The 15149-nt window shown below is 37.9% G+C and overlaps 1 protein-coding gene across 2 annotated transcripts in view; it reads right to left on the bottom strand.

Annotated features, from left to right (window-relative positions):
- Window positions 1–15149, bottom strand: part of UNC13B (unc-13 homolog B) — a 208364-nt gene that overhangs the window by 130741 nt on the left and 62474 nt on the right. For both annotated transcript variants that reach the window (XM_055578450.1, XM_055578447.1), the window contains one exon: window positions 732–789. In XM_055578450.1, the coding sequence (XP_055434425.1) occupies window positions 732–789 (58 nt within the window). The remainder of the gene's footprint in view (window positions 1–731; window positions 790–15149) is intronic.

The raw sequence follows: 15149 nt of genomic DNA, 5'->3' as shown, positions 1-15149 counted from the left end.
TTACTGAGGCTTACCTGAGTTCCTCCCAGGTGGCACTAGTGGGTAAAGAACCCGCCCAGCAATGTAGGAAATACAAGAGACATGGGTTTGATCCCTGGGTAGGGAAGATCCCCTGGAGGAGGAAATGGCAACCCACTCCAGTATTCTTGCCTGGAGAATTCCATGGACAGAGGAGTCTGGTGGGCTACAGTCCATGGGGTCACAAAGAGTCATACACAACTGAAGCAACTTAGCCCACACACACATATTATGTTATCAGGTGTTGAGCCAGATGCTAGGAACACAAATTTTGGCCTTTAAAATTTTTGCATTCTTATCAAATAAATATATATAGATTATAACATATGATGGCTATATATATATAGGATACAATGGGAGCAGAGGAAAGACCTAAACTCGAGTTTCCAGAGGTGGAAACTCTTAAAGGACAATAACAGATAAATGGAGACAGAACAGTAAAAATCATTCCTCTAGGGGTAAAAGCTGGTAAACAGAGGGAAAAAAGCCTCACTGCCCTACCTACAGCCACACAAAACCAAAAGATCTCTTCTTAAAGCTAACGGGGAGATAGCCATTGGGAGGATGAGCCTGAATAAGGTGTATTTCTGGAATATCTTCTGTTTATAACACACCATCTCTCTCCAACCTCCCCAACTCAAAATAAGCCACATTTGGAGAACTGACAGAAAGCTGTGATTAAGAAGAGATTCAGAGACAAGTTTCTCACTTACAACACTGGGCGGCAGCAGTAGGCAATTGCTTCCTCTGGCTTTCTTCTTGACTAGAATACTAGAGGAAGAAAGGAGAAAAAAAAAAACAAAACACAGTAAGAGGCCCAAGTCAAGAGGAAGCGGGGGAAAAAAACATAGCTACCTATAAAAAGGTTTAGCATTTGACTGGAGTCAGATTTCTTATCAAACAGAAACAGATCATCCTGCTATTGATTTTCCTGTGTGATCCTGTCAGATATGGCATTGGCCCAGTGTGACAAGCTAAACCAGGAGAGCAGAAAGTCGGCTCTGATCAAGGTCAGCTGGGCACCATTCTAGCTCTGCCAGGCAGTGGTGGAAGGCTTTGGTCTTAGAAGATTTAGAGGACTTAGAAAACTCAGATAATGTATATATTTCCCCATCTGGGTGATGGAACTGAAAACCTCTCTGAGACTTGAGTTTTCTCCATCTTTAAAAAGAAAAAAAAAGTGGTTCTTCCCTCACAAGATCCCGTGGGAAGTGAAATCACTTATGTAAGCATGCAATACAACATCTGGTATTTACTAGAGTCTCCTTCCCAGTTATACTCTAACCTCCCCAACACAACTCACCACTATCACCACCAAAAAAACAGACCACTGAAGCCATAAAAAGAAAGTTGTGTAAAAGGAAGCCAAATTAAGTTCATGTATTGAAGATGGGCAAGATTTAGAAAGGCAAAACAAAAAAGCATAAACAAATTAACACAGGTACAGAGAGTCTGGAAGGTAAAATGGGTTTGGTTCAAAGCCCAATGGAGGACTGGAAAAATATAGCAATTTGGTTCAGCAATTTATAAAGGTAAGTTGGAAATGTGAGTTTTCATCCTGACTCTGCCATTTATTAGTAAACTGTAGATTCTCGGCAAGACAGAGCTTCTCGAACACTGAAGGCGTCATCCATTCAACAGATATTTCTTGAGTGCCTATTATGTCTAAAGCCTTGTTCCAGGCACTGGGGGAATAGAAATCACAGTAAGGAGTTTAGATGTTACTCTAGTCTGTTGAGAAGCTGTGTGAAGTTTTAAACACCAGAGGGATATGACTTGATTACGCTTTAAAAATCACTTTGGCTGCTGTGAGAGAAGAACTGTAGGGAAATAAGACTAGTTATTGTAATTATTCAGATCAAAGTTGATTAGTGGCTTACACATGAATGTTAGTGGTGAAGGGCATGTAAGGTGATTGGATACAAAATACAAAACACTTTTCGTATATAAACATACTCTTCTATATAAAGTACTTTACAAGCAACAAAATACAATACAAATACCAGAGGCAGACAATGCTATTACTACCTCCACTACAGTAAGGAGCAGAAGTCAAGCACAGTTCAAACAATATAATAGTATTAGTAAAACTGTCAATCATAAAAAAGTTCAAAACTTCCTAAAGGACAAGCAACCCACTCCAAAGTAACAAAGGGACTTGATTATAATAACTAGTATAAATAACTAGTTTATATAAATTACATAAACTAGTATAAGTCAGTCGTGTCCGACTCTTTGCAACCCCATGGACTGAAGCTCACCAGGCTCCTCCGTCCATGGGATTTTCCAGGCAAGAGTGCTGGAGTGGATTGCCATTTCCTTCTCCAGGGGATCTTCCTGACCCAGGAATCGAGCCCGGGTCTCCTGAATTGCAGGCAGACGCTTTACCATCTGAGCCACCAGGGAAGCCCACTAGTATAAATAACAATGATTTTTATAGACAGTACACAGGCATAACAATGAGGAAATCATAAAACTTTAAGCATTAAACTAGAAGAAGAATTCAGACTAAATAGATGAAGCAGATATTTCCAGAAGACATGTTTAATGAATCTCTTTATGGTCCAGCAGAAAACTAAAGACGACCTCAGTTAGTTCAGTTCAGTCGCTCAGTCATGTCTGACTCTTTGCAACCCCATGAATCACAGCACGCCAGGCCTCCCTGTCCATCACCATCTCCCGGAGTTCACTCAAACTCACGTCCATTGAGTCAGTGATGCCATCCAGCCATCTCATCCTCTGTCATCCCCTTTTCCTCCTGCCCCCAATCCCTCCCAGCATCAGACTCTTTTCCAATGAGTCAACTCTTCACACGAGGTGGTCAAAGTACTGGAGTTTCAGCTTTAGCATCATTCCCTCCAAAGAAATCCCAGGGCTGATCTCCTTCAGAATGGACTGGTTGGATCTCCTTGCAGTCCAAGGGACTCTCAAGAGTCTTCTCCAACACCACAGTTCAAAAGCATCAATTTTTCAGCGCTCAGCTTTCTTCGCAGTCCAACTCTCGCATCCATACATGACCACTGGAGAAACCACAGCCTTGACTAGACGGACCTTTGTTGGCAAAGCCACCTACAATCTAATTAATGATATTAAGAGATCTGAGGAAAAAAAAATCTATAGTATTTATCTTATAGAAAATGTAAGTATTATAAGTAAGGAAAATTAAAGGCCAATCTCATTTATGAAAATGGATGCAAAAATCCTAGATTACCATACCAAATCATATGTTGGTTATTCATCATATATGTTTTTAATATTTCCATGTGAATATGTATGTATATGTAAGAATGTTGACATATAAATAATGTATCATGACCAAAAGGACTTTAAAGGATAGTTCATGGACTGCAAGGAGATCCAACCAGTCCATTCTAAAGGAGATCAGTCCTGGGTGTTCATTAGAAGGACTGATGCTGAAGCTGAAACTCACATACTTTCGCCACCTGATGCGAAGAACTGACTCATTGGAAAAGATCCTGATGCTGGGAAAAATTGAAGGCGGGAAGAGAAGGGGACAACAGAGGATAAGATGGTTGGAGAGCATCACCAACTCAATGGACATGAGTTTGAGTAAACTCCAGGAGTTGGTGATGGCCAGGAAGGCCTGGCATGCTGCAGTCCCTGGGGTACAGAGTCGGACACACGACTGAGCAACTGAACTGAACTGATAATGTTTATGTGACTAGATAGGTCTATTTCTCCTGAAATAATAATCCTGTTTTAACTACTAATAAATGATAATAACTCAGTGCTTCCAAGGACAAGTCTCCCACTTTATTCATCAGAAATGTCTTGTGTAATATTGGAATTTGCTTGTTATATAAAGTTTACAGTCAGCTTGAAAAATTCTTTGAAAAACTGTGTTGGGGTTTTGATAGGAATTATATTAATTTTGCAGGTGTCTTTGTGGAAATTTGACGTTTTTCTGAATATTAAAATTTCCTTTCCTCTAGCAAGTGATTAATAAATACAATAAATGGGGAAAAAAAAATAAAGGATAGTTCAATATCACCACATGAAGAGATTAAAGGAGAAAAACTATATGATCTACCAATGCAGAAAAAAATCTTTATAAAATCCTTTACTTTTTCATGATAAAATACCCCGGAAAATCAGAAGGAAAATAAGATTTTCTTTAATCTGATAAAGGGTATCCATCAAAATCTATAGCAAATATCATACTTCAAGACTCATGAAGCATTCTCTTCACAGTCAGGAAAAAGACAAGGCTTCCCCACTTTCTCTATTAAAAATTACACAAGATGTTTTACACAATGACATTTTTAAAATAAGAGGTCATCAAAAACAAGGAATGTCTGAAAAAATATCACAATCAAGAGTAGGCTAAGGAGACATGACACTTAAATGTAATACAGTGTTCTGAATGGAATAATGGTACTGAAAAACAACATGAGAGAAAAATCTTAAAAATTTTTTCAAAAACTAAGGATTTTTTAGTTAATAAAATATAAAATATTAACTTTTAGTTAATAACATACCAATAAGGGTCCACTAACAAAGCTAGTGGAGGTGATAGAATTCCAGTTGAGCTCTTTCAAATCCTAAAAGATGATGCTGTGAAAATGCTGCACTCAGTATGTCAGCAAATGTGGAAAACTCAGCAGTGGCCACAGGACTGGAAAAGGTCAGTTTTCATTCCAATCCCAAAGAAAGGCAATGCCAAAGAATGCTCAAACTACCGCACAATTGCACTCATCTCACACACTAGTAAATTAACGCTCAAAATTCTCCAAGCCAGGCTTCAGCAATACATGAACCGTGAACTTTCAGATGTTCAAGCTGGTTTTAGAAAAGGCAGATGAACCAGATATCCAATTGCCAACATCCGCTGGATCATGGAAAAAGCAAGAGAGTTCCAGAAAAGCATCTATTTCTGCTTTATTGACTATGCCAAAGCCTTTGACTGTGTGGATCACAATAAACTGTGGGAAATTCTTCAAGAGATGGGAATACCAGACCACCTGGCCTGCCTCTTGAGAAATCTGTATGCAGGTCAGAAAGCAACAGTTAGAACTGGACATGGAACAACAGACTGGTTCCAAATAGGAAAAGAAGTACGTCAAGGCTGTATATTGTCACCCTGCTTATTTAACTTATATGCAGAGTACATCATGAGAAATGCTGAGCTGGAGGAAGCACAAGCTGGAATCAAGATTGCCGGGAGAAATATCAATAACCTCAGATATGCAGATGACACCACCCTTATGGCAGAAAGCAAAGAAGATCTAAAGAGCCTCTTGATGAAAGTGAAAGAGGAAAGTGAAAAAGTAGGCTTAAAGCTCAACATTCAGAAAACTAAGATCATGGCATCTAGTCCCATTACATCATGGCAAACAGATGGGGAAACCATGGAAACAGTGGCTGACTTTACTTTTTTGGGCTCCAAAATCACTGCAGATGGTGATTGCAGCCATGAAATTAAAAGACACTTACTCCTTGGAAGGAAAGTTATGACCAAACTAGACAGCATATTCAAAAGCAGAGACATTACTTTGACAACAAAGGTCCATCTAGTCAAGGGTATGGTTTTTCCAGTAGTCATGTATGGATGTGAGAGTTGGACTATAAAGAAAGCTGAGCACTGAAGAATTGATGCTTTTGAACTGTGGTGTTGGAGAAGACTCTTAAGAGTCCCTTGGACTGCAAGGAGATCCAATCAGTCCATCCTAAAGGAGATCAGTCCTGAGTGGTCATTGGAAGGACTGATGTTGAAGCTGAAACTCCAAAACTTTGGCCACCTGATGCAAAGAGCTGACTCATTTGAAAAGACCCTGATGCTGAGAAAGATTGAAGGCGGGAGGAGAAGGGGACAACAGAGAACGAGATGGTTGGATGGCATCACCGACTTAGTGGACATGAGTTTGGGTAAACTGCGGGAGTTGGTGATGGACAGGGAGGCCTGGCATGCTGTGGCCCATGGGGTCGCAAAAAGTTTGACATGACTGAGCGACTGAACTGAATTGAATTGAATTGTAATAAATGTACCATACTAATGTAAGATGTTACTAATAAGGAAAACTAGGGGGTGGTGGAGATAAAAGGTGATATGGAAACCTCCTGTACCAACTGCTTAATATTTTTGTAAATGTACAAGTGCTGTAAAAAATAAATTCTGTTAATAAAAATAAATGCGCAAAAAATTTCACTTAAAAAATAAGACATAAGGATGAGAAAGAAAAAAACTTACTATTCAAAAATACAAAAACTAAAACACCCAAAGGAATTTCTAAACTAGTAGAATAACGAGTTGGTAAATAAGATGAATGCTAAAAATAAAATTGAACAGCAGTGCCTTATATAGATAGCGATAAACTACTAGAAAATGTAATTTTTAAATATATCATTCACAATTACTAGGAATAAACCTAACAAAAGAAGCATAAAACTTCATTGAGGGGCTTCCCTGGTGGCTCTGTGGTAAAGAATCTGCCTGACGATGCAGGAGACACTGATCTGGGAAGATCCCCCAAGCCATAGAGGAACTAAGCCCTAGCATCCAAACTAGTGAGCCTGTGCTCAAGAGCCCAGGAGCTGCAACTTCTGAGCCCATTCACCTACAGCCTGTGCTCTGCAAGAGAAGCCACTGCAATAAGAAGCCCACACGCCACAACTAGAGAGTAGCCGCTTCTAAGCAATGAAGACCCAGAACAGACAAAAATAAATGAATAAATAATTTAAAAGAAAAGAACCCTGTATGGAGAAAATGGGTTTTTCTCCTACAGTATTTCTGATCTTCTGAAGTTTAACTATATTTATTACACTTCCTGCTTATTGTCCGTCTCCTCCTAGTTGATCCAAGAGGACACTGGTCTTTGTTTTAACTTCTGATGTATACGAAGCATGTACAATAGTGCCTGGTACACAGTGCTCAAAAAGTTATTTGGTGAACAAATGACTAAATTGGTGACAAATGTCACCAATAAACAGACAAATGTGACTTCTGGTTCAAGATGGCAGAGTAGAAAAGACGTGTGCTCATCTCCTCCTGCAAAAGCACCAAAATCACAACTAGTTGTTGAATAACCACCGAAAGGAGACCACTGGAACCTACCAGAAAAAGATAGCCCACGTTCAAAGACAAAGAAGAAGCTGCAGCAAGACAGAAGAAGGGGCACAATCATGATAAAATCAAATCCCATACCCATTTGGTGAGTGATCCACAAGCTGGAGAACAATAACACCAAAGAAGTTCTCCCACTGTTGTAAAGGTTTGGAACCCCATATCAGGCTCCCCAGCCTGGGGACCCAACAAAGGGACTGGGAATCCCCAGGGAATCTGACCTTGAAGGCCAGTGGGATTTGATCATAAGACTTCCACAGGACTGGGGAAACAGAAGCTCCAATCTTAAAGGGCACAAACAAAACCTTGAGCACAGCAAGACTCAGGGGAAAGGAGCAGTGACTCCATAGGAAACTGAACCAAAACTACCTGCTAGTGCTGGAGGGTCTCCTGTGGAGGAGTGGGTTGCCAGGGGCTCACCAAGGGATTGGGTAACTGGCAGCAGCTGTTTGGGAAGGTCCCCTTTGGCATAAACCCTCTTGGAGGTCACCATTAACCCAACCACAGAGTCCATAAACACGAGTGTGTTTGTGTGTTAGTTGCTCAGTCGTGCCCGACTCTTTGTGACCCCATGGACTGAAGCTCACCAGGCTCCTCTGTCCATGGGATTTTCCAGGTAAGGATACTGGAGTGGGTTGCCATTTCCTTCTCCAGGGGATCTTCCTGACCCAGGGATTGAACCTGGGTCTCCTGCACTGCAGGCAGATTCGTTACCATCTGAGCTATGAGGGAAACCCATAGACATGAGGGCTGAGGCCAAAAAATTAATAGGGAAGAAGAGCAACCCCACCCATCGGCAGATAATTGGATTAAAGCTTTATGGAGTAAGGACCTGCCCACCAGAGCAAGAACTAGTTTTTCCCACCACCAGTCTCTCCCATCAGGAAGCTTACAGATTAGCTTCCTCCATCAGAGGGGAGGCAGAAGGAAGAAGAACCACAATCAAACCATACCACAAAAAGTTAATCAGCATGAAAAATCAGAAAGTTACGTCCCAGATGAAAGGACAAGATAAAACACCAGAAAACAACTAAATGAAGTGGAGATTGGCAACCTTCCAAAAAAAGAATTCAGAATAATGACAGTGAGTATGATTCAAGATCTTGGAAAAAGAACTGAGGCAAAGATTGAGAAGATGCAAGAAATGTTTACCAAAGACCTAGAAGAACTAAAGCATAAGCAAGCAGAGATAAGTAATACATTAGAAGGAATCCATAGCAGAATAACTGAGGCAGAAGCACAGACAAATGATCTGGAGGACAAAATGGTGGAAATCACTGTCGCAGAACAGAATATAGGAAAAAAGAATGAAAAGAAATGAAGACAGACTAGGAGACCTCTGGGACAACATTTAATGCACCAGCATTCACATTATAGACGTCCCAGAAGGAGAAGAGAGAGAGAAAGGACCTGAGAAAATATTTGGAGACAGATAATAGTTGAAAACTTCCCTAACATGGGAAAGGAAATAATCAATAAAGTCCAGGAAATATAGAGAGTCCCAGTCAGGATAAACCCAATGAGGAGCACACCAAGACACATAGTAATCAAACTGACAACAATTAAAGACAGAGATAAAATACTAAAAACAACAAGGGAAAAACAACAAATAACAAACAAGGGAATTCTCATCAGGCTATCAGCTGATCTCTCAACAGAAACTCTACAAGCCAGAAGGGAATGGCATGATATATTTAAAGTGATGAAAAGGAAGAAACTACAACCAAGAATACTCAACCCAGCAAGACTCTCGTTCAGATTTGATGGAGAAATCAAAAGCTTTTCAGACAAGCAAGTTAATAGAATTCAGCACCACCAAACCAGCTTTACAACAAATGTTTTCTCTAGTCAGAAAACAAGAGAAGGAAAAGCCTTACCTACAGAAAACAAACCTCAAAACATTTTTTAAAAAACTAAGAAAACTGTAATAGGATCATACACATCAATAATTACCTTAAATGTAAATGGATTAAATGCACTAACCAAAAGACACAGACAGGCTGAGCAGAAGAAAACATGCACATGTTTGCACTTCCACTTACCACATCACTCTGCTTGACCCCCCAAATTGTATGTAACTATCTTATATTGTTAGGTTAATCATGTTTCCATTATGGCTTGCAACTGTAATTATCTTTTTTTTCTGGCTATTGATTGTTAAAACTGAAAATATCTTTTACTATTGTGATTATGTAACTATCACCCACTTAATACCATTGTACCATTATTGGTCAACAGAAAAATTATAGAACTCTATATCACTAAAATAACCGCTTAACACAAAAATCTGTAATCACTTCTTAAATTTCATATGCATATCAGAATTATCTTAGAATTTTATGAAAAATACAAATGTCTAGGTACTGCCTTTTTTTTTTTTTTTTTTTTTGCCAGAGCACCAGATATGTTTCTAATGAGCAGCCATGTTTAAAAACAATGGACTTAAAGAGGATCTTTTACTTTTATCTAGTTTGTTTCACATTTTCTATTTCATATTCAGTGCTTCCATTTCATTTAGTTTATTTTCTCCAATTTCTCCATCTCTTCACTTTTTTTTTGATGTTCTTTCTCAAGCCTTTATCAAGCATAGTAGAAAAGCTTTTGTATACATATATGTAATATGTATAATATATATATTTTAGAAAACATGAATTTTTGCCTAAGTAAAAAATGTATGACATTTTGATTCCACTTGTAGGAATAGAATGCTAGATTTCTAATTTAAAAAAATAAACATGCAACAAGCAACAAAAGCTTACTGTATAGCACAGGAACTATAATCAGTATCTTATAATAACTTATAATGGAAAATAATTTCAAAAATATGTGCATATGTATAACTGAATCACACACACAAAAAGAATTCTACTTTTTGAAATTCTGTAATGTTTATCTTTTTGACATTTTTTTCTAAATGTCCTATGGACATCTAATAACAACCTATGATATACAAAATTTTAAATGTATTTTTGTAGGATATGGTTAATATAAATTAATTAAATATAAATCTATTATATTTAAATTATTAATGGCATCATTCAAGATGCTCCTATTCTTATTTTTTAATATGTCTTACTATGATTATATATTTTTTCTTTTCTATTTCTTCTGATTTTTGCTTTATGTATGTTTCTTTGTTGTTAAGGTGTCTAATGGTTTATGATGTCTATCTTCTTTGTGAATTGTGCCTTTTATCATTAAAAATATTCACCTTTGTTCTACTTAAAATAGATAAATATATATTTTTTAAAGTTAAAATAGAGAAATGCAAATTTAAATGATAAAGCTCTAAACCCATTAGATTAGCAAAAATTTTAAATCTGACAATAACAAGTGTTAGTAAAAATATAGAGAAGTGGGAAAACTAGAATATAAATTGGCACAATTACTTTAGCAAACAATTTAGCAACATCTAATAATGTTACATGGAGCACATGCCACAACAGAGCTATTCTATTTCCAGGTATATACCCAGAGAATGTCCCTCACATAAGCATAGAGAAACAGGCTCAGAGATGTTTACTGAAGCATGCATTTATAATATTGAAAACCTAATCTTCCATGAGTAGAAAAAGTAATAAACAGTGACACATTTAAGCTCAAGTAGTAGATGCCAAGGCCAGTCTTGACCCAAGAGGCTGCTGTGTATGGGAACTGTTGCACACCATAGGGGAAAAAATATAAGATTCAACATTGTGTTTTTAAAATGATTTTTCAGTGAGTTTGACCAAATTTTGATAATCACTGAATCTTGGAGATAAGTGTACAGGTTTCATTTTACTAGTCCTTCAACTTTTATATTTTTGTTTAAAACTTTTTCATGATAAATATAGAAAAAAGAAAAGAAGAAGCTTCCACTAATCAAAGATGAGACAAGTTTAGTATCAAAAAGATTAAAGACTGAAATGGGTTGAAACACAAATACATAAAAATTCATATATTGATAATGATATGCCATTAGAAAAAGGAAAACAATGCACAGGTCACCTTGAGAAGCTGCTTATGCAACAGCTCATTAATTTGAAAGCTGCTAAAGGGAATGTTTTTCTTACACCGACTTTATTTCAAGTGAACCAAATAGCAGGTGAGAGAAAGTTCTGTTATACAGACAAATCATAGCTAGTAAATGTTGAAGAGGTGATATAATTAGAAAAACATCACTGTGCAACCCTAATAAAATAATCATTATTATTTGTTGCTAAAACCATTAGGTAAAAGGCTGGTGGGATCACTTTATAACAGATGAAATAGACTGACACCAAATGGAATCCACTGAGGCAAGACACAATCTGCCTTCAAAACAAACCAAAAAACAACGTCAGTCTAAATCTCCATCTAATCCTCAAACTACCAGATATAGTTTTTCAGTTTAAAAAAATAAGAGGGATAGAGAAACATGGTAAATAAGATCTCGGGGACATAATCAGCCAAATCCAGAATGTGTGGAATTCTATAAAACAAATGAGAGAAGAGGAAACTAATTCTAGAATAAAAATGGTTTAAGAAACATAATAACCAAATACATACAATTTGCCTGGAACTTGAACTGAATATATCTACTGTGAATATATCTAATGGAAAACTGAACTCAGACTAGTAAGAAATTATGGTTAAATTCAATGTGTTAAAAGCACTGCAATTATTTTTTAAGTTAAAGATGTATACTGCCACACTTAGGTATTTGTGGGTGAGAGAAGATGATGTCTGGGATCTGTTTTAAAATACTCCATCAAAAGAGGGAAGAGTTATTTCTATATATTTTGCATGTTCAAAACTTTTGATAATAAAAACAGCCTTTAAACAAACTAACAATCACAATGAGACACCACTTTTAACCACTAGAAGGGCTGTTCAAAAAGACAGATAAATGTTGGCAAAGATATGAAGAAATTAGTCCTCTTATAAAGCCCTGGTGGGAATGTAAACTGGTATAGTTACTTTGTAAAACAATCTGGATGTTTCTAAAACTGTTAATTATAAGTTATCATCTTTTCCAGAAATTCTTTTCCCAGATATGTCCAAACAGAAACTTACACCTGAATGTTCACAGAAGCATTATCCATATTAATAGAAAGATGGAAACAATTCAAGTGTTCATTAACTGACAAATGGATAAATAAAACATAGTACATAGCCAGAGAGGGGAACACTATTTGGCAATGGAAGAGAACAGAGTACTGTTAAATGCCACAAGATAGAAGAAACTTTGAAAATATGTCAAGTAAAGGAAGACAGGCACAAAGGACCATATATCGTATAATTCCATTTATATGAATATCTATTATAAGCCAATGTACACAGACAGAAAGTAGATTAGCGGTTACCCAGGTCTGAGAAGGATACTCCCAGGATTAGAGTATAATAGCTAAGGGCACAGGGCTTCTTACAGGGCAATGAAAATGCTCTAAAATTGTGATAAATGTACAACTCCGAATATACTAAAAGCTATTAAATGTGGGAACTATATGCCATGTGAACTGTATCTCAATAAAAACTGAAAAAAAAAGGGAGGCCTAGGAACAGATGAAGAAAATAAACTCAGTGAGTGCCATATATTAGAATAGAAACAGAAAGCAAAAAAACCAACAGTTGAAACTATAGACCAAGAACCATCATTTCTAGAACTTGGAAAATTCTACAATTGTGTATGCTACATTTCAGGGTTTTTTTGTTTTGTTTTGTTTTAACCCCTTCATCTGATTCTACATAAAGTAAAGCCTGTAAAATAAAAAATACAATGCATGTCTTTACTAGGGAAACAAAGATCAAAGTTTGAAAAACTGTATAGCACTCCACAGGCAGGGTTTGGGAAAAGAGAAATACAAAGGGTAAGGTGAATAAAAGGATAGAGTGGATTTTGGCATTTACCAAGGGGAGAAGGCAGACTGAAGCTTTCAACTAAGAAAAGTAGGGTGCTGGCTTGGATATGAGAAAAGTTATGCAGCTTTAAAAACAGAAAGCCTACTAAGGATTTAGATAAGGTAAGGAAAAACCCTGAAAAGAGTAGTTCATACTTGTCCCACTTCTTCATCTTTGAGTTAACTCATTGTGAGTTGAATTGTGTCCTTCAAAAAGGTATGTTGTGGGGACGTCCCTGGTGGTCCAGTGGCTAAGACTCCACACTCCCAGCAGGGCCCTGAGTTCGATCCCTGGTCAGGGAACTAGATCCCACATGTAGCAACTAAGACTTGGCACAATCAAATAAATATTTTTTAAAAAGAAAGAAAGATATGTTGTGAACTCCTAAGCCTCAGTACTTATGAATGTGACCTTATTTGGAAATAGATTCCCTGCAGATGTAATCGAGTTAATCAATTAACCAATAATGACTGGTATCCCAAAAAAATGAAAGGAAATTTGAATACAGACACAAAAAGAGAGAACATTTTGTGAGGCCAGGCAGACAACACAGGAAGGCATGTAACAATGGAGACAGAGACTGAAATAATGTGTCTGACAAGCAAAGGAACAGCAAAGGCTGCTGGGAAGCACCAGAAACTAGAAGAGAAGCATGGAACAGCTTCTTCCCAAAGCCTCCAGAAGAAATTGATCCCACCAAAACTGATGTCAGAATTTCAGCCTCCAGAACTGCATGAGAGAATATATTTCTGTCATTGTAAGTCACCCAGTATGTGTTACTTTGTTTTGGCAGCCCTGGGAAACCAACGTACTCATCAAATCACTCTTGGTGATACTTCACACTGTCAAGAATTTCTGCCTTAAAACTCTTTTTCTTTGTTCTGAAAACCTTTTCTGGTTCTCCAGAGGAAGGCATGGCATCTCACTCCAGTACTCTTGCCTGGAAAATCCCTTGGACAGAGGAGCCTGGTGGGCCATGGTCCATAGGGTCGCAAAGTGTCAGACTACTGAAGTGACTTAGCACGCACTCTCTTTTAGGCAGCTCTTACTCAGACTTCTTTGTTTCTCAAGATTCTATCTTTGATGTTTCCCAAAGTTTTATCTCTATTCTTCAATACTCTTTCTACCTACTTTACCTGAGTCTGTGCTTCTATTCTTATGACTTCAATTGCTACAAATATGTTAATAAATCCAAATTCTATGCCTGACCTCATCCAACCTTGAGCTTCAGATTCTGTCAGGAGGTTGCTTACCAGTCATTTCCACAAAAATATACCCTCGCACTCCAAATTCTAAAGGAAATCAACCCTGAATATTCATTGGAAGGACTGGTGCTGAAGCTGAAGTGCCAATACTTTGGCCACCTGATGTGAAGAACTGACTCATTGGAAAAGACCCTGATGCTGGGAAAGATTGAAGGCAGGAGGAGAAGGGGGCAACAGAGGATGAGATAGTTGCATGGCATCACTGACTCAATGGACATGAGTTTGAGCAGGCTCTGGGAGATGGTGAAGGACAGGGAAGCCTGGCATACTACAGTGCATGGGGTCTCAGAGTTGGAATTGACTTAGAGACTCAACAACAACAACAACTCCAAATTCTACCTCTGTCTAATCAGACAAATGCTCTAATAGCCCAGCATGTCCTAAGTAAAAAACTTACCTTTTCCCTCTACTACCACCAACAAAAACATTCCCCATTCCTAATGGCCCAGACTGAGCTGACTGTGTTCTATTCTGTGCACCAACCTCATCTCTGGAAATAAGTTAGGAACTAAGCAATGTGGTAGTCTAAACAACAGCACATAAATAAGGATACATATCCAAAAATCTGGGAATGAGCTGGAAAAAAGCCTTCTGCCCATCTCTGTTGCAAGAGGACAGATTCCCTAGTATAAACTTGCTCCCCAACAGTCTAGAGTCAGACTAGTGCCAATTCAGCCACTTCTGGGGGACAGTAGGAAGAAAAGAAAAAATGGATAGATCTTTCCAATAACAGGCAATCTTCTAGCTACCTTTTTTCTTTAATACAGTTTAAATTCTTTCATTCTTTAGCATGTTCCCAAATCACTCCCTTAAAGTGTCCTATACATACACTCTTCACGTTGTAAGTTTCCCTGGTGGCTCAGCTGGTAAAGAATCCATCTGTAATGCAGGAGACCCTGGTTTGATTGCTGGGTCGGGAAGATGCC

Source organism: Bubalus kerabau, chromosome 4 (genome assembly GCF_029407905.1).
Source record: "Bubalus kerabau isolate K-KA32 ecotype Philippines breed swamp buffalo chromosome 4, PCC_UOA_SB_1v2, whole genome shotgun sequence".
Classification (NCBI taxonomy): Eukaryota; Metazoa; Chordata; class Mammalia; order Artiodactyla; family Bovidae; genus Bubalus; species Bubalus kerabau.
The sequence above is the reverse complement of the archived record's forward strand: the minus strand, read 5'-3'. Positions and strand labels throughout refer to the sequence as shown.